The sequence below is a fragment of the Drosophila virilis genome, chromosome X (genome assembly GCF_030788295.1).
Source record: "Drosophila virilis strain 15010-1051.87 chromosome X, Dvir_AGI_RSII-ME, whole genome shotgun sequence".
NCBI classification, from domain to species: domain Eukaryota; kingdom Metazoa; phylum Arthropoda; class Insecta; order Diptera; family Drosophilidae; genus Drosophila; species Drosophila virilis.
The window spans coordinates 25,377,884-25,399,078 of record NC_091543.1 but is presented as its reverse complement, the minus strand read 5'-3'; the positions used below and the strand labels follow the sequence as shown (position 1 = coordinate 25,399,078).

Here is a 21,195-nt window from a genome sequence, read left to right as displayed (position 1 = left end):
TGATTGTGTACTTGTGTGTGTGTGTGTGTGTGTGTGTGTGTGTGTGTGTGTGTGTGTGTGTGTGTGTGTGCTATTGTTCACTGTTTTAGCTGGAGTTGGAGTTGGAGTTGGAGTTGCGGTGTGGCATGTTAAATATACGTCACGGCTAAAACGAGCACATGTCTAGCGCCAAAAGTTTCAAGGATATAGCCAACGCCAACAGCAAAAAAAAAACAACAGCAGCAGCAACAACAACAACAACAGCAACAAGAGGCAACAACAACGGCACACTCTAAGTTGTTGGCGGCGGCGAAAATTAGCTAGTGGCATCAAGGGGTTGCCAGGCCAGGCAGCCTGGCAGCCGTTGTCCTTGCCTGGGTCCTTCGGTCTGTCGTTCGGTCTGCTCTGCTCCTGGTCTACTCATATTTCAAAAGTGAACACACTCACAACGACGACATTTTACTGGCACAAACGACACTTATTGTTATTAGCACATCGGGGCTAAGCGTTGCTCGGCTCGGACTTTCGCCCATTGTCCCGGCCACTGGCCACTGGCCACTGGCTTCCATCTACTCTGCGCCTGGCTACTGGCTTCTGGCTCCTGGCTCCTGGTTACGAAAAACGTGTTAACCTTTTGCCGCGCGTACATTTCAAAAGCCAATTACATGCGCTCTTAAGCGTGTAAAGTTTTGTAATATGATTTGTGTTGGCCGCTTTTGGGTCTCCAGTATCCTTGCCACTGTCCTGTCTACCTGTGCTGCCATTTTTATAAGCGTGTCCTGCCAAAAAAGCGTGCATAATATTGTAAAGCTTAGCATAACAGTTACCCTATGTGTGTGTACGTGAGTGTGTGCTCTCGCATCTGAGGGTTGTTCTTTAGTTTCAATTGCTCAGAACCATATAAAGCTTAACGCTTTTCATGTTTATATTTTATTGAGTAACTAAAATTTGTGTCTTGTACTTGATAAAACATCTGAATAGAAATTCGAGTTCGAATCTCAGGCGAGCGTATGGAGGATATTTCTAGCTTCCAACTTCTCAAGAGTTCGATCCCTAGAGACTCCTTGTTCAGCATGCTTAAGCCTAGTCCATTACGCTACGATGACGATAGCTTCATCAAATATATATATATGTATATATATCGGTAATACGAAGAAGTTCAATGAACCCTTAACAATAGAAAAATGAAAAAAATAAAAATGTTTTTGAGTCGGGAAGGCCTTGCATTAAAGAACATTTTTTAATTTTTATGAGGCCTACTTTACACCTGAAAGTGTGACAGAAAGCTGACTATAAACATCAAATATTTTAATCAATTTTGCAAAATCTGCTGGAACAAAGTAATAAAAAATATTTCACAGAAAAGTAAGCCTTCTTCGTTGATTCAGACGGAGGTGATATAAATATTGATTGGCAATAATGAATTTAATTGGAACCGTTGTGACAATGTGTGGGAATTTGTTCTTGACGTTTAGAAGACGTTGCTTAGCTTTTGAATATTTTTCGGGAATCGAAAACTTGTCTTTTTCTGTAAACAGTTTTTGTTTTTCGATTATTTCAAGAGTTGGCTCCCTTTTGGATGGCTTTTCACTTTGTTTTCGCTTCATTGGATACATTTAAAGTAAAAAAAAGTCTCGCTACGCGGATTTCGTTGCGCCATTCTTTGGCAGGGCTTCGAGAATGTGAAATGTAAATGGTTTCAGTAGGCCTGGTCTTAGTATTCAGCGGGAGACTTAGTTGTGTCAATGTTTGTCAGATTTTTTCAGTTATATTTCATCGGCATACAGATCGGGTTACAAGCACGCTTCAAACTTTTAGAAATTCGCTTGGCGCTCGCAAAACTTTTCCGTTTCGGTTTTAAAATTCAAAACGCCCACAAAATAGCAATGGCGTCGAATAGCAACAATAGCAACAGCAACAACAACACCACCACCAATACGACTACCACCACCAACAACAACAACACCAACAACAACAACAACAACAACACCAACAATAATCACTACAACAACACAACTACCACCAGAACCACTGACAACAATACGAACAGCAATACTAACAACAGCAACAACAACAACAGCAACAGCAACAGCAACAACAACAACAATAACAACAACAACAACAATCACAACAACAGCAACAACAACAACCACAGCAATATTTTGATCAACCGACGCCGCCGCCATAGACAGAACATTTATGACTATATGGAACGCATGGAGATGCCGATGATGTTGCCGTTGACGATGCCGACACCGATGCCGATGCCGATGCCGATGCCAATGACGATGCCAATGACGATGATGACCCCGATGCGCGGCCATATCGAGCGGTATGCGCGACAGCCGATGCTGCGGACCAGAAGACAGCTGGGCGGCTGGGGGGCGATGGGCAATGAGGGCCAGGCTGGAGATGTTGGTAATATTGGCGATAATAATCATGTTGTGGGCATACCCACCGTCGCGCCCGCTAACCATATGGCCCACATGGGCGGCGGCGATGCAGAGATCATATTTGAGGCGCCATTGGCGCCGCAGCATCGCGGCGCCGGCGATGGCGTGCAGGGGGAGGCGGCCCAGCCGCAGCCGCAGCGAGTGATCCAGCCGCCAAGACGGGAGACACTGGAGCAGCGTCGCGAGCGCAGCGTGCAACAAATACTGCGCCTGTGCGACTTCATACAGCAGCAGCTGGCGACTATTGCCGCCCAGATCGATGCCTACGAGAGGAAACTGGCCCAGCACAATGCCCAGTCACCGTCGCCCCCGGAGCCCGACGGCGATGTCATATAGAGCTTGCATACCGTGCAGCCGCTCTTGGGGATGCTGGAGGAGATGGGCACTGGATCTGCAAGAGTTGGATGAGCTGCGTTGCTGACGCTCAGTTCTCTGATCTCGGCTTCCGTATTCGCACAAAATTCGCTAATTGTTGGCGTGTTTCATTTTGTTTGCACATTTTAATCAACAATTCCTTTTCCAATCCAAAATTGCCTTCGAGTGCACGTGTTATCGTTGGACGCACAATTGAAGCAAGTAAAATGTATGCGCTCCAAGAAACTCATATGACTTTTACTTACATTCGCAAATCTCTCAATTCAACTTCAGCTTATATTTTGTATACCCGGTACCCCTTGCAAAAGTAGAGGGTATAATGACTTGTGCCAATGTATATAACAGGCAGATAGACGCTTCAGCTTACCCTAAAGAGTATATATATTCTTTCACAAAGCCCCTACAGTTTATTCTGTGCGTTTGGCAACAGTCGTCAATCAGTCAATCAGCGAAGATGTCATTAAATATTTTATAATTATATTGATTGCGGTATAAATCTTTGAACAAATTTAATGCTTTTAGTTTTATAATATATATCGCTATAATGCCTATTTAAATATATATTTTTTCTTTATTATTGAAGAAGAGACCGCTGACTGAGACTTTTGTTCGATCGAATTCAGACTTTTAAAATGTTTTTAAGAGTTACTTGAATGTTCTGTAGATATATACTGATGTATTCCTATTTATAAGTACCATTCATCAAGTTACAAACTGTAGGATAATAGAAAAATTAAACTAGCAAAAATAGCTTCGGCCTTCAGTTAGTTACGAGTTAAACATTCCAAGAAAATAAATATCTTTATGTGCTGCGAATAGTTAGAGGAACAGGAATGCTTTGAACGAAGCTCGAAGTTGCCTGTGTTCAATTAGAGGCTTGCAGACTTGTTTACTAATGCATCCACTGCTGGCAGTTCCCGCTGAAATGGCTGCCAAGCCCACCCACTGTCGACAGGCCAACAAACCCAACAAACCCATTTTGGCCCCCCGGACCACGGGCAGGTTTGCTGTATTTCGTGCAAAATGTTCAAAATTTCAAGTGTGCTAAAGAAATGACATGCAAATTAGTTTTGTTCAAATGACTGACAAGTTGTAAAAGCGCACTAACGGATTGATGGGCTACAGAAGGGGCGTTGGCAGCGGCAGGGGCATGGGCAGGGGCAGTGGCAGGAACGTTGCACAGGCAACAACTGGGTAGCAGCGCCGAAAATTTCCTACGAAATAAGGGTTGCCGTCGACTCGTTGGTTAGGAGCCGCAACGGGCAGGCGACCATAAAGACGGCAGAGCGAGAGAACAAGGCAATCACCGTTTACTTTGGCCACACAATGCGAGCAGTGCATAAATAAACAACAACAGGAGCAGCGGCCAAAAAGGATATTTTATGAGTGCCGCACATGCCGCTCACTCCTTTTAACTCTTTCAGCCGCCGCCGCCTCGGCAATTTTGCAAGTGACATTGATCTAAGTGCTATGGCAGTGGGCCATAAACCTCTGACCCGGTTACCATATTGTTCGCTGACCAAACCCAAGCGCGACCGCTGCACAATGCACCAAGTGGAATCCTGGCCGGCTACCTGCACCGGCAGCGTCCACTGCCAGTGCCTGGAAACAAGCCGCGCAGCTGGCGAGCATTTAATTAGCTGCGAATTAGTCGCAGCGTTCAACAGTTTTGGTTGCTTGCCACGCCCACTGATAACAAGCCGCCCCATGTGCCGTTTGCCTTAGTCCGCCCTTGCTAAATATTTGACAATTTAATTAGTCTAAAATTGGGATTATCTTAGTGTGTGAAAGTGGGTGTGAGTGTGTGAGTGTGTGTGAGTGTGTGAGTGTGTGTGTGTGCTAGCGAGCGTGTGTGTGTCTTTGCCAAAGGGCTTGCCACATCTTTGTGCCGCTGCTTAGCCTTGTGCTGCTGCAGCTTGTGGTCGCCGTTGCCGCATCAGCGATAGCGCTTGATCCTTTGATCCTGTTGGGGCTTAGGGTTTGTCTGTGGGGGTCTTGGCGGTGGAGGTGGCGCGGGGGAGACGCTGCTGTTAGCAAATTTTAATTAAAATGCTGCTGCAGCTCATTTAGCTCATGGCCTTTGGCCTTTGACCTTTGGCTTTCGCCTTGCTTTCTTTTTGCGCTCTTTGCCCGAAACCCGATGCGCCGTGGCCAAATTTTAATTAGCTTAGATTGGGCCACAGTCCAAAAAAAAACCCTTTGACAGCGGCCAAACATGTACGCTGCATGTAGCGCCATTATTAACATCGGTCGGACACACACTCGCACACACACGCATACAGGATCTAATCTCCATAACCCTTGCTCCGGCCCAACTACACCCACTTTCTCATGCCTGCTGGGAACGCTAGCTCGCGTACACGCAGTGCGGTGGCAATCAAATAAACTTCCAAGGGAGCTGACGGCCCGGTGGTGGTGCGGTGGTTGGCCATCTGTCTGTCTGTCTCGGTGGGTCTCGATGGGCCTCAGACAATTGCTGCAACGCGTTAAAAACAAAATCCAATAATTGAAAATCGGCTTTCAACGAATCATGTGACAAGAGTGCATAGCTACACACACCCACCCGAACTCACTCACACACACACACACACACACACACGTTGACGCACACGAACCATGCAAAATGCATTGCATAAGCAATAACAGCAACTGCAACAACAACAACTTTGACAGCATTCTGGCAATGTGACCAAATAAAACCAGGCGTCCACAAAGCAAACTACTCCAAATTTACATTCATGCAAAAAATCATAAAGAAGTGGAGAAAGCAAATACGGCTGCGAATCCCCAGCCAGTGGAAGTATGTAAGTATTGTGCCTTCTAGTAGTCAGTGCTATTTAAGAAAATAGGTTCATAATCACAAGCCATACTTAAGGTAATAACAAGCCTGAAAGTTAATAGAAATCTCCAGTGGTTTGGTTTGAGCCTACTCTCTACCTTAGGGCTTGAAATTTTGTTTTGGTATTCATTTTAAGTATTTAATTCCAGTTTTTAATTCATAACTGATGCTTCAACTGAACATATTGCAACAGTTGTATGCATCTTCATGTTAAAAATCAAAAGATGTTTCAAATCGAGCTTCGGTTCGGCTGTTATTTTGGGCTACTAATTTGGGTAAAGGTTCAAGGTTCAAAGTTATAAGTAAATGTGTGGCTTAAGTGGCTTTGGCTCGAAATAAAAAATCGAGTGTGCTCGCTTAGGATATACCCTGCACTTAGTGGATGGAGTGAATGGAGCGAATATATATACAAGAAAACACATTCACTCCGCAGCTCAAGCAGCCTCAGTGCTTCTTCGGACTTTGTTATTGTCCGATTAATATAAGGCGTATGACAAAAAATATTCACCATATGCACTGAGCCCATTAAAAAAAAAAATAAATGGTTCTTACATACAGCGAAGACTTTAGAAATTATTTCTACAACTACATTTTAATACCCTGTACCCATTGAAAATGTCAAAAAACGGGCTTACTTTATGTATTATGTATGATTTTTGAGATGCGGACAGTCATGGTGAATCGTTGTGTTCTGGAATCGCAGCTTAACAGTCAGTGTCTGGCGTTCCCCGGCCCCAACGCCCCCACTGCTCCGCCGCCCAAGCTGCCACCCTGCTACACCCTTTGCTGCCACATTTAGTCCCTGCTGCAATTGACAGGACATTGTCGCGTCGCGTTGCACGTACAACGCAACGGAAGCGCATGGCATCGAACATCAAACAACAACATGACCAACAACAACAGAAACAACAACAGCAACAAATAAACAAACAAACAATTTTCAATTGGTTCACGCCGTCGTGTTGCATTGCTGTTGTTGTTGTTATTGTTGTTGCGTCCCAGTCGAAGGGCAAAAAATTAAGTACAACAAAATGTGCAAGGCACGGGGATGGGGGGTCAACAGGACGACAAAGATTTTTATTCCTTTTGCATGCAGCATGTTTTCTAAACAACGCATACAACAACAACAACAACAAAAACAACAATAGTAGCAATATAAACAACATGAATGCCCAGTGCCTGCTGCCTGCTGCCTGCTGGCTGCCGCCTGCTGCTACAGTTGCAGTTTTTTCCAATGCAATCTAAACCGTAATCCAATAAAATCGACTGCAGGAATGCCGTCTAAGCTCCCTTAGCCCCCGTCCGGTCACACATACCCCAGTGGACACTATCGAGACACGGACACACAAAAAGATTTGACAGTTCATCCCGTGTGTGCGACTGTGCGAGTGTGTGTTTGGGATGGGTGGTTGGGTGTGCGCGCAGTTGAAGCAGCAAAAATCGACGCAACGGCAACCAAAAACAGTTACCAGAAATCCGTTACAATGCGCCCGGGAAACCCCGTGCAAGCCCCATCGCCAAAATGAATAGATAGCACCAACAGCAGCCCAAGTCAATTGCAGTGCAACAGCCGAGCGCGGGCAGGCGGAGTGGATGTGGGGGCATTGGGCTCAGGTCCGTTCCCGGGCACGGGGGCTCAGCATCCGCCTGAAGCTCTCTCAGCCCTCAATACTCGTCCTAAAGTGCTGAAAGGAAAAACGAGCAAATTTCCAGATGCTGCTAGGCAGAATTGTTGCGAAATTGCTATTTGCACTCAATAACGCACTCACACACACACACACACACTCAAAAACACACACACAGATACAGTCGCCCCACTCGCTCCTGTGAAACCCGCAACCAGAACCATTCTGGCCACAAGCACTGACCCAACTATATCGGATACCCGCAAAAAAATGTCTATAGTCTAGTGTGTGACGGGGTCGTCGTGCAGAGATATGGGCGGAGCCGCCGCTGGGAGGCCGGGTAGTTGGACAATTGCAGCATGTTGCAGAAAACAGAATCTGCTGCGAAAAAATCCAAACAAAATTTACTTCAAAAAGCAAAAAAGTACAAGAAAAAAATTGAGCGGCTGACAAAGCACTTGCCAAAGGCTGCCCCAAACGAAAGGTATATGTGCGAAGTGAGGCTGGGAGGATGCAATGCAGCTCGAGCAGACGATGGACAGTGTATTGCCACGCTCCTAGTTCTTGCTAATGCTATTGTTATAGTTGTTGTTGCTCTTAGCAAGACTTTGACCTCTTTCATTAGGCTACCAGATTAATAAGCGTCGAGACAAGTGCCGAGACAAAAACATGAACCGAAGCAGATATATTAATATAGAGCGAAATGTGTTGCATTTAATATTTAAGCAGATACCGGAATCCACTTCTGGTTCATAGTCCAGATCAGCTTAATCAATATATAGATATATATTAATCAAAATACATATAAACTTCATAAGCTTTATTTTATTGTTTTCAATTGGGGCACATTCCTGAGATAGAAAAAAAAGGCTCCAACTTGGAGGTAAATGTGTGAATACCTGAACCTTAGTTGGGATCTCTTTATCATCGAGCTATTCTCTGTTAAAATAAAATAATAAATTATAGTTCCAGGAGTATTTTCGTTAAATTTTGATGTTTGGACAATAAGCAAAATCGGAACCCAAAATTGTCGCTTTGGCAAATCAATTTCACAGCGTGCTGTCCTGTTAAATGTGAGTTTATGACAATAGCGATCTATTGGCAATTGGGCATTGTGAATGTTTAATGCATATGTAAAAGTGAGGCATAAGCGTGTGCTGGCAGCGCCTCCTCCTCCTCCTCCTCCTCATCGCCATGCTTCTGCTCCTACTTATGTTCCTAGCTTGCCTTGTTTTGCATGGCTTGTCCCTTGGTTCTGGTCGCGGGCACAGCACGCGACTAGCGCAGCGGAGGCACAGCGAGTGCTGCCCACAGGGAGCTGCGCGGCGTGCACCCAGTTCCGCATGCTAGCTGCAACATCCCGTACGCTCACCCAAAACGGAGCGCATTCCAATGAAGCGAGCATCGTAAAGCTGCAGGCAGGCGCACGCGGTGTTCGTAGAATGTTGTGAGCGGTTCTATATGCCTCTCTCCCTCTCGATCTCTCTCTCTCTCTCTCTCTCTCTCTCTCTCTTCCTCTCGAGCTAGCTCGCTCACTTTCTCTCGCTGCCCCGCTATCTTTCGGGCCAAGTCGTTCATTGCGATTCGCGTGCGCAGCTCAGCGGGTGACAGTCTGCATGCTGCGCAGGCGAGCGAGAGCAAGATAAGCGAAGAAAGAGAAAGAGAGAGATAGAGAGAGAGGTGCGGAAAAGGTTAGGCAGCTTCCGTGCACGCGCAGCTCGGCAAAAGGTGCGGACGGTGTACGGTTCCTGGCCAACTCTCTGACTTTTTGGCAGTTAGCGGTCGAGGACATGGCACAGCAGTTGGTCCCACTGCATTCGACAGTTGCATTAGCATTAAAGCCGTGCCTCAAGGACAGGACAAGGATCCCGTGGCATAACAGCGGGAGAGCGGCTGCGACGGGTGAGCGTAAAATGCATCTTTGGCAAACGCGTGCCCCGCGAACTAAGGCGCCACCTAGCGGCGAATCATGTCAAATCGAAGCGCGCTTGGCATTTGAATATAGCCTAGCCGAGGCGAACTCAAACTTAGTTTCTTAAACAAGTCGCAACCCAGTGAGCCGTTCCATTTCGCGATGTTCCAATTAGAAGAAATTGCGACTGATTTGAGAATCAAACCCATTTCGAAGCCTTTCACTCTTTCCAAATCATACACACAATTACACACAAGTGCGTTGGGTTGGGTTCGGCTTGAGAACGAATCGGGGGCGAACGGAAGCACTGAGGATATTAACACATGGTGCCAGCGACGTTAATTGAGTTAGTGTCTCACACGAAAATGGGCCAGACATGGGCGACTATGTATATGGGGGCGTGTCGCCCAAATGACCAGCGGCTACAAATGCCAACTCATTTAGCCAGCCCGTGCGACAACAAGGATGGAACAAAGCGCCCAATAGAAACAGTCGGGTGCAACAGACTGAGCAATACGCTGTTTTTGCTCATGGCCTACGTAGCGTAGAGTATACGTGGATGTGGACTAGTATATGGCCAAAATTTCGTAAAGCAAAAAGTGCACAAAGCCAATATACTCTCATTCGCAATGTGCAGAGTGTAAGAAACAAGCAAAGTAAGCTGCAGTTGCGTTTGGCCAAAACATAAAAACTCAATTAGACTCATTACTCGCCCAATTATGTAATATGAAATAAAGCGCTAGTCGATGCGCGCTGGCTGCGCTGGAGTCATGTGAGCTGGAGGTCATATGCGATGGCTCAGGGGGCAACCTATGTGTGCCCATTCCGGATGAGCCCGGCGTCGCTTCATGGTGTGGGTGTGTGGGCGGTGATCCTTCATTTTTCGTTTTCCACTTCACGGCCCAGTTGAGCAGCAAAATGGCAACTCGTAAATCGCCAAGCGCTTCCATACCACTCCCCCTTCCCATTCACCTGCCCCATCCCGCACACCAAACCCGACTACCGTCCGCGCAGTCAGGGATGCCACGGATTGTTGTCTATCTAGGTGGAGCTGATTCTGGTACTGGCATTCATTGTTCTGCTTTAGCTTTTTCGCATTTTATGAGCCTGCAGCGCCAAGCGGCAAGCTCCGCAGGGTCAACCATATCGGAGGTGGAGCGTGTGGCAATGGGAGAGAGCCAGCCTGCCAGCATATAGCGGTACTCAACTAAATTGCCAAAGCGTTGAACATTTTTCACCCAATGTGGGCCAATAAATATAACGAAACTACCAAAGTAACTAAACAACAGGATAGGACACTGGACACCAACGATGTGCTGTGCTGTGCTTCAATGCGATGCGCTCTGATGCGACGCTGTGATGAGGGCAGCGGAAGGACCAGGAAGGACGAGCATACAACAAGTTGAAAAAGCAAACGAAAAAAGATCAAACGGGCAACAGGATATTTGCATTGGGCGCATAGCTGGCTTGCAATACCCTATATAAACACGGCAAGCACCATCAAATAGGTGAACATTTGATTATCTAAAACTTTGCATTCTTTACATTTTGTTTTTGTATATTTTTAAAATTATTGGCAAATATGGATTCCAACGATTGAATATAATATTCCGATCGTACATGTTACTCTTTCTTCACATAAGTTTTAGCTTGACAAATATATTAATTCATTATTATTCACAGATTTGTATGTTTAAAGTAAAAGTACTAGGTATCTCAATAGTATTTTTAAATGTTCTTTGAAATTGATTCATAAATTTAGTTAAATTTAATTGAATTGAATAATGAATAAAATATATTTGGACATGATTCAACAGCCTCTTTTGGAAGTGCCATTCAGATAATGTATTTCTCTTGATCAAGTCTACTATGCCGAATAAAAAAATGAAAGTCCTGCTGCTGGGTCGCAGTTTCTGATGTGACAACCTCTCAAGTACCCAAGTACCCAGTCACAGTTACATTCGTTGCCCATGCTCACACCCACGCCCAGAGCTAGCATCCACAGCCGCGCCCACACACATTCGGTTAGCCATTTTTTAGTGCGGACTTTGCACGGGGTGTGGCTGTCTGGTGGCGGGGGAAGGGTGAAGGGTGGTGGATGGAGGATGGAGGATGGAGGATGGAGAGAGATTGGCCATTCGTTCCACTGGTGCAGTCGGGCAACTTTTTTCGGGCTTGTTACACGTTGGTCGGTTGGTCTCCACTTTTATGGCCACAGGCGGTATTTATATGCAGACAAAACACCGCCCTCAACTATGCAGCTGCTCGGCTGCAACACCCATGCGCCATGCCCCACGACCTATGCCCCAGCCCATACCCCAGCCCTTTTTTAGTGAGCGCCACTCGAGTAATGTTGGCAATTGAAAGTGGCAACTGTGTCAAGTGTTGCCTACTTGTCGTACATGGCCAGCTCTGACTTGGTCCTGGACGGGTCCTGCTCCTGGTCGAATGCCAGCGATTTAAAAACAGAATTTTTTATTTGCCTCGCATGCTGTGTGTGTGGGTCGTTTGGCACGGTAGCTGCCTCAGCGCTGCTTTTTTGTTTTTCACTTATTTTTATTTCTCTGCTTCGTTGCTCTTTACTGTCGTTTTTTGTTTTTGTGTTTCCCTTCATCTTTTTTTTTTTTTTTTTTTTGATTTTGGTATGGCAACGCTTTTACTCTATTTTGTTGCCAAACTTTTTCCCTGGATATGGAAGTGATTTCAATTTATGAACATGCCGCTGTCCACACACCCACACCAACAGGCCGTGCATACACACACACACACACACACTCACAGACGCCCACACCATTGGACCGACATTCACACATGGCATTACATTCATCCATCAGAGGCAACGGCAGTGGCCATCTACTGCTGCTCCTTCTACTGTTACCACTGCAGCGGCTTCTCCTGCCCTTGGCTCTCCTTCCATTTCTGCATGAGTCGTCCTGGTCGTCGTCGTCGTCGTCTGTCTGGGCCAAGCGCTGGACATGGGACATGCGTTTGGTCTGCTTTTAAAACGAATTTAAATTTTTCTATAATTGGTTCTAGGGGAAATTGCAGTTCTGAGTTCAACTTCCGTAGCTTAATGAATTACCAAAAGTGTTTTACTTACATATGTATAAGCAAAATGCCCTGTGGCCATCTGAATATCTCCATATGCATACACATACACACACGGACACGTGTGAATCGTGTGTATGTGTTGCATGCGTGTGAATAACCTGAATGCTAACTGTAGCGAAGGTAATGACGCTTCAATTTATACTGGAGCTACATGTATGGAGAGTTGTTATTCAGCTAAACCTGCGGAAAGCTTACAATTACTGCTAAAATATTACAATATCTTTTTAGTAATTTTTTCAATTTTAAGTTTTAAGGTTGTAAAGAATACGTCCCTATATTATTCTTCAAAAATTTGTGTAAACTTTGCAACAGAGACAGGCTGACATATGATAAAATTTTCTCATTAATCAAAAACATGCGTGGAGTCATTGTGATTTGAAATCTTTGTAGCTACTACTCTCTAAAAGATCATTTGGCGCGTTTGTTTGGATTATTGCAGAGCGTTTTTCCAAGGAGATGCAATGAAATATCAAGTGCCTATAAATATTGATGCCATATCTATACTATCTACCGGACTTGGACTGTTTGTGTTTTGACCACGTTATATAGGAAACGAACTATTCTGATTAACTTTACGTTTTTGTAAAGTAAAAGAGACCCTCAACATGTTTTTATGCTCTTGATTAGGTCAATTATATATACATTTTTCATTATTTCTTGGCAAAGTATAATAACAATTCAGATTTGAATCTATCTTAGTAAATCTGTGTATCGATTCGGATCTTTCTGAAGGAGGTACACTTATTTGTCAGAATCTTATTACCTTTATCATATAGAATATTTTACATTTTATAAGATTACAGTTATAAGAATAATTAAATTTCTCTTGGAATAGCCTGATAGGTTCGATCAAGAATTAAACAAATGATTTTTCCACAAAGTATAACCAAAAACAAAAATCTGCATGTTCTTTGATAGGTTTTTTATCAATTGCATATTTTGGTTTCCATTTAATGGACTTATTTAGATTTATATATTGAAGATAACCCTCAGAGTAATATGTTTGCTCGCCACGCCCCCTTGTTATGGCAATGGCTAAGCGGCAAGAATATCAAAATAGTTTACCGAAAGTGGCATTAATTAAATTTTTAATATGGTTAATCCGGAGCGACTGTTGGCACTTAAGTTTTTCAATTAACCCGCCATCGTCTTGGCAACAACCCTCGACGCCTGTTGCCGAGCTGCTGCGCCGTGTTGCTGTTGCCGTTGCCGCTGGTAGGGGTAGGGGGGGAGGGGGTGGTGTTATTTTCATATTCATATACAGTATTAAACAGCGCGTGCGACAACATAATCAAGCAGCGCAGATCAGAGATGGGTTAGGTGCACGGGTAAGGGTAAGGTTGCGAGCGGGGGAGGCTACTTAAAAATGATTCAAGAGTCGCTCGTATTTGTCGCCCAACTATTAAACACATGCGGGTAGCATCTCCTCCTCAGGGGCGTGCACTAGCGGGACCGGAGGCGAGGCGTACCATGGCGAGGCGCGGCGAGTCCGAGAGGAGCACAGTTAAAGATGACGCGTGCCGTCATCGGCGACTTTAGTTGACATTCGAGAATAGGCACTGACAGTGTTTGGCAGCGACAGGGTTGTTGTGTGCAGGGGTGGGGGAGAAGGGGCTGGGGCTGCTACTCGTACACTTAAGACAAGTCACGAGCCAAAAGTCGCACTTAAGCGTTTTCTAATCTGTGAAGGGGCTGACGGGGCTATAAATATTTATGCCTGGGCGTATTTTCGGGCGCCTTCCAAATATGTGACAACAAACTGAAATTAAGCCATGCGCATTAATCACGCGCCAACAAATAGTGGCAACGGGTGGAAGGAGTGTGAGGTGGGGTGAGATGGGGTTGGGGAATGGCCTGCTTATAAATGCTGTCTATTTTGTGAGGTCGGGGAGGTCATGTGATTTAGAGTGAAGCATTCAATAGCTTTGCCCGACTCCTCAGGCATAGCGCGCCTCATAAAAGCATCTCAAGAATGTTGTTAACAAAACAAATAGACGACGTGTCTGTAGTGGGGAGCAGTTGACAGTTGGAGAGGGTTGACATCCAAAGATGCTTCTATGTGTGTGTCTGTGCGTTATTAGGCGATTGCCAGACAGGAGTGGGAAACGGGTGGGTTAAAGACGCCGCCATCTATTGATTAGTGCCTAATTTTAGGCACAAGCTGAAACTGTTTTGATAATTGTTCTTCATGCGGAAGATATGACGCAGTTGAAAGTTTGAATCATGTTCCAGCAAGAGGTGGGGACTTTGGCGGATGAGTAGTATGGGTGGCACCAGTGGCTGACAGCTGTGATACATGAGAGAAGTAGGCTAAGTACTTAAGACCTCAAGTTGCAAGCACTAGAGAAATGTTTAAAAACAAAATAGATCGAATTAAACTCTCAGGCGGTATGTCAACGCAACATGATATATAGAAACGATAAAATTCAGCTGACATTAAATAAATTTTGAGAAATTATCAATACTTTATTTTTTTATTTTTTATTATAATATATCTTGTTTTTTTTTTCAAAATCTGGTATCCTGTTACTCTATGTTAGCAACTTTTACCAGAGTTATATAATTTGTTAGCTTAGCGAAAATTATGGAATTACAATTCGCTTAACTAGATCTACCAAAGGAATACAGAAACGTAACTGATTTACACCATGTACGAAACGGGTATAAAAGCTTTCTGGAATTGTATGTTCAAGGTAGAAAGAAGCATCTGCGATCCCACCAAGTGTGTATATATGAGCTAGAGATTTACCTTTGAAAAACTATATACATATATTCTCGTAGAATATAGCCTAACGTAGATAAAACTCTTGCACACACATCCACTCTATGAAAGAAGAGTTAAGGTTGGCTACGGCACACGTAGTTGAGTACAGGGTATCTTATAGTCGCGCAACCGCGACTAGAGAGTAAGTAATTCTCGACGATTTAATTTAAGATTAAGACTCAGGTAATTACGCCCCAACTTAGCCCCTCTAGCTAAAGAATAAATAGAATTATAATAAGGATTAATATAAATAAAATAAAGACTTTTCAGCAGATCCTTCAACTATATCTTAAGAGACTTATTTCTATATATCCTATTTTTATAAATCATACTATTTATGATGAATAAACTGTAAAAACACGAAAATGGAAAAACTACAGAATATTTGGAGCAACAAATAAATGGAGCAAATGTTAACTCTTTGCCACTGCACATTTTAGGAATTTTAACTTCTCTAAATAGCCTGCGTAACAGTTGCAGTTGAGCTGCATAATGCGGATGGGGCATTGCCCTGGTTAGCTTCAAGCTACCCCTAATCTGGATTGTAGTACAAAATGAAAACCAGGCCAGTTGTTGGCCACAGAGCCACATGCTCATCCATCCACGCACAGTATGAAAATTGCGCTAATTTAACACCTGGTAACTGGCGTACTGGGGTTGCTGGAGAGTGGGCGGAAGGGGTGGGAGGGGGGTCAGCACGACGGCAGCCAAGTGGAAGTGGATTAGAAGAGTGCCATAAAATGGCGACACCAAATGCTAGCGATCTAATTCAACGGCAGGCGGTGCGCAGGAACTGTAGTGAGGACAACTCCTTTGGGATGCACAACGAACACACACACACACACGCTCACACACACACAAACAGAGGCAAGCCAAGTGAATCAAAAAGTCATTTATGCGTATGTTGTTGGCTGTTAGGCTGGCTCCTTGGCGAACCAGTTTGTCCGGTCTCGGTTTGCAGTGCCCCCCTATGCCCATAGAGTCGACGCTCCTTTTACCATTCCCCTGGCCAATCGTAATGACAAATGTGCACGCCCACCGCCCACTTTGTCGCTGGTTTGACTGTATGTGTGCGTGTGACAAATAGTTACAGGCAGAACGCACAGATGAGGACGCATCTCTAGAGCGCGTGTAACCCTTTTGCCTGGGCAGGATTCAAGGATTGTCGCGCCTTTTGTTGCCCCATTATGCGGCGGGTTTGTTGTAGGGTGAGATGACATTTTAGTTTTGTTTTAATGTTCCCATTTGGTTGGCTTTTTATGAGTTTATTACCAAGCAAAGTAAATGATGCGGCGATGCGACGGCTCTTTATGCGGATCTGGCGGATCTGTAAATGTGCGGATCTGCGCTGTGCAACCCTTGCCGAACTCTTCCTCCGGATTGTGTGAAATTATATGAAATATATCGCATTTCGTTATCGTGTAGCATTTGCCTGTGGCCCAGCCCCGACCCCGACCCCGGCCCCGTCTTCGTTCCCGTCCCCGCTGGACTGCACATGTGTTACCTTCAAGCTTCGCCGTCTCCAGCCTCAGCGGCTTTGTGTTGTTTAATTAATTATGTAAACATAACTTTTGTCGAACCCTTTTTTTGCAACCCCAAATTTTACCCCTGCCCCTAGCACAACGCGCCGACAGTTTTTGTGGTGCCTTTTTCGTCGCGCATTTATGGAAATTAATTTGCAACTGAAATTGAAACCAAATTCGAGTCCGAGCCCGCAATACAGCTCCCGTCAATTTACATAGACACATATATATGTATATATATATATATATGTATACACCTCAATTGATAAATTAAGAGATTAACAACCGCCGCCGTAACCAACATGGGTCAAATCCAAATGGTGCAAATTGAAACCCTTTAGCTAAATAGGCGTTCCTAATGTTTGTATGTCTTACGCGTTGAAGGTGACAAGCGTTTTTCCTGTTTCCTGTTTAGTGTTGATTTTCGTTTATCATTATGTTTTTTTTTTTAATTTTTATTTTTCACATTTTTTTAATGTGAGTTGACATTTTCACAAGCTGGATACCATGCATCTGGAACAAGCCTCAGTTCTGCCAATGATTCAAGAGGTTGACGAAAAACGTTGTCGCTGATTCAGCTTTAAGCGCTCCTGTTGGAGTTTGGTTATCCACATCTATAAATCCTGGTTTTGATTTAAACCTTATTCCGTTTTTTTTTTACAACTGCCCCTTCTACTAAACATATTGCGGGCCCTTGGAGTTTGTCAAAAAAAAACTCGTCGGTTAAATTTCATCTTTAACCAAAATTAACATCGATAAAATATGGTTAGTTGACTCAAATGGTTGCTGCTGAGGCTCTAAAAGTTATCAGATTAGATTTATTGTATATGAAAAATATTGCTAAGAATTTGTCCTTCCATTTTATATTTTATTGGCTTATAGCTATTTTTCTCGTATGAGTAAACCATTATTGATCAGATCGAGAAAATCTTGATTTCTCCTAAAACCAATTTTGTTTCCTTTGTACTTATATGTTTTTTGTTGAATTTATAAAAAGTACAATTTTTTGCACAAGGCTTAGATGAGCATGCATTATAAATATGTATGCACTATTATTTCATTTTATTTTTTAAAGTTCTGTTAAAATAATTGATGATTCAACAAACTTATCTCCAAGTGAATATTAATTATTTGCATGTTTTATTTGAGATAAATGTGTGCCTACACTTGCCGGGTAATTTGTTGATATTCCTATAATTTTGTATTTTATTCTGGGAACACAACTCTCTATGGAAACAACAAATAGAAGAGGCGAGGAGCAAGTAGGCTATTGAATTGCCCAAAAGCCAAATTGATTGCCAGACTTCTGCGAAGCAAATAGCAAAGGTTGCAAGCAGGGCTGAGGCTGCAGTTGACGTGCTGTTGAAAAATTGCCAGCTAGCCACAAAAGTTTTACGATGCCACACAAAAGGCGCAGAGGCAAACAAATGAGGCAAGGCAACCACTGCGGGGCAACATATCAGAGCTCAACCGATTGACGCATATTTGTATAACATTGCGACAAAAGGACATCGAGGCCGCGACTGAGAATGGGATTGGGATTTGTATTGGTATTGTTATTGGCAATGGAAATGGAAATGGGCTAAGAACATGCTCTAGATGCCTGGCCTAATAACCAATATTTACATTTTCGAACTGGCCAAACAATGGCCCAGCGTTTGCATATTTGCATAGCCAGGACAGACTGAAAATATAGATCAACGGCCACGGCCAAAGGACAACCGGCCAGCGAAAGGCACAAGGGCTGCGCGAGGAGTTAAGAGAAGGTAGATTTTCAAAGATTTCACCAGAAAATTTGTCATTAAGCAAATGCAATAGAATGTCGCGGCCAAGCCAGCCCACACAATTAGAGCGAGAGAAAATAAAGCGTATGTGAGATAGTGAGAGAGAGAGAGAGAGAGAGATTGAGAGATGGAGAAAGAGGCAGTGATAAAACCCGCTCGCCTCTTTCATTACTCACTTACTGCGCAACTTTATATAATGCCCAGTTACCGTACAAGTTGCCTATCCCTATCCCAAATTCCGGGTTGCTGTGTTCCGGGGAAAGCGACCAGCGCAGCGGGTGAAATTGGGAAATGTAAAATGGGAAATGCTCTAGTTTTGGATTGCATCATAAAACCGAACACTGAAACTAGTCGAAAGGGCGGTCGTAAACGTCTTGCGACGACGCAATGTTGTGGACATGCCTTCTCCGAAAATCCTTTATGCAAATGCGTCGAAAGGTTGACGTGACCTTGGGTTACCTTCCCATTGTTTTACAGGGACGAATCGATTGCCAACCCAGTTTTCCATATGCAATTTCACAAAAATATGCTTTCCTTACCCAAGTTTTTTGCTGTCTTGCATTTTCCGCCCACCCAGCTACCGCGTCAACCCGTTATAGTTTCCGTTATGCGTTTCATTCGCACTCCGATGATTATATCCATTAGCAGGCACGACAAATCACGCAACGCCCCATCAGCCGGGCATTGTGCGCGTTGTCCTGGCTGAATGATAATGCAATATGTTGCATGATTTATGCTTGCTGCAGATTCACCAGCCAACTGGGAGGAGAGTGAGAGAGGCAGAGAGAAGGGGTTAAAGAGAGGAGACCCAAACTAAAAAGAGTCCTTGCACCCTTTTGCGGTAATATATATATATATATATATATATATATATATACATATTCATTTATATATACTTATGTATATAATTTTTTTGGCAACAGCTTTGTTCAGTCTGTGCTTCTCCTGTTGCAATTTCCTCCCGCCCTTCCGCCCACCCACCCGGCCGTTCCCGTTGCGACAAATATTAACTTCAATAAATTTGACGCACACAGTCCAAATTATGAGTCAATGGCAGGGCAACGGGAGATGTTAGACGGGCCAGATGAGTCTAAAAAAGGGTTCGGCATTGGCTTCACTTCAAACATTTAATAATCAATGCCCCGCGCACCCCTGAAACAGCCCTGGCAGGGAGCCAACCCTCAGCCTTGCCCGTAGCCGTGGCCGGCCCTGCTCAATTGCTTTGTCATGTTCACAAGTTGTCGTACAGGGTGTTGATGTTGTACTGAAAAATTAAGCACTAGGTATAATGAAATCTGAACGATATATAAAAAATATAATAATAAAAGGTCAGTTAAGTCGGTTAGGAGTGAGCAGCAGCGAGCGTGGATAATAAGACAAAAACGGGAGGTACTCTTTGTGTTAAATAGACGGGCGAAAATTGAGTGTGAAGGATTAAAATGAGTTTATTGGATGCTTACTCCCTTGAGGGATGTGTGCGAGGATATCATAATAGCACAGAGGGAACTTTAGGAGAAATGTTAAATAGAACACAAATATTGTCCGCTTGAGATAAGTGTAAGAGAATTTGGAAGTACGAAAATGGGAGACATTACAAATTATAGAATATGACTTATTATTGCGTTTGCTCTTAATGATTCTTAATTAAGGCATTGTACACAATATAATTCTAAATATATAATGTTATGGCAACAGAAATTGAAATTGGTGTTGAGTCTTTTCATTGGTTAATACGTAAATAAACAATATGCAGAACATAAAGTATCTGCTCTTATTATTAGCATAGAATATAGTTATAAGTTGTTGATCTACCTTTGTCATTAGGGGACTCGAACCCTGATCTTCGTTGTTCCATTTGAGCAGCAATGCATCAATGTTGATTATATTCCCAATGTAAAGAGGCTCACTTAAACAATGAAAAGAAAAAGCGTAAAATGTATAATAATTAAACAATATAATTTTAGCATTAAATATTAAAACACAACAATATGTTAACTTTATTCTCAATCATGATATGTTATTGGCCGTACGAAATCTGATGTTGCCAAAGTGCGCTTGTAGACTATAATAGGTTTAACAGCTATGTGATTATACCATTGCCCGCCAGATTGTTGTGAAGGCTTAGTAAAATAAATATTACAAGAAATGCAGATTTATGCATTTTTATCTATTTTTACACCCTGAACTCATTGAATTTGTTGAAATAAAAAGGGCATGATAGTTTTGTTCATATGTATGTAACAGGCAGACGTAGGTTTATTATGTTTACACTACATTATTTGTATATATTCTTGCTGAGTGTCTAGAGTGCAGTCGATTTAGCCAAGGCCTTCGGTCTGACTATTAGAGCCAGATAAATGTTAAACTAAGGTCCGCCTAGTGTACAAAAAGCTTTAGTTTATTTAAATGATTGATAAATTGATAATAATCGATATCTACATCCTGTTTTATAACATAAAAAAAACGCTTGAAATGTAGAATATCTAGGAGTATACACGGACCCAAAATATTCCACTTTTTGGCTAGCTTAGGGGCTTTTGGGGCTTTGTCTTACGCCTTGGTATTTACTCACATTTGTGTACCTTATGAACGCCCCGAAATGTTTATAAAGATCGGACAATAGACACCGAAGTTCTTCAAGAACATACTTCGCATATTGTGGGAAAGCATAGGAAGAAGCAGCACAGCCGCAGCTTCACCAAGGTGTGTCTGTGTGTATGCCTGTATTTATGTATACCTGTATATGTGCGGGATATCTCCTAGTCAGGCACTGCCGACTAGAGCACTGCAATTTGTTTTCTTTATTTTTTGCAATTTTTTATACATTGAG

General features: G+C 43.4%; 1 protein-coding gene across 1 annotated transcript; it reads left to right on the top strand.

The window, feature by feature from the left end:
• The first annotated feature begins 1,746 nt into the window (after nt 1–1,746).
• LOC116652085 (uncharacterized) lies at nt 1,747–3,271 on the top strand. Its single transcript, XM_032439974.2, has 2 exons — nt 1,747–3,015; nt 3,081–3,271. Exon 1 carries the CDS (start codon nt 1,866–1,868, stop codon nt 2,766–2,768), a length of 903 nt encoding a protein of 300 aa, XP_032295865.1. The 5' UTR covers nt 1,747–1,865; the 3' UTR covers nt 2,769–3,015; nt 3,081–3,271.
• The last annotated feature ends 17,924 nt before the right edge of the window (nt 3,272–21,195 follow it).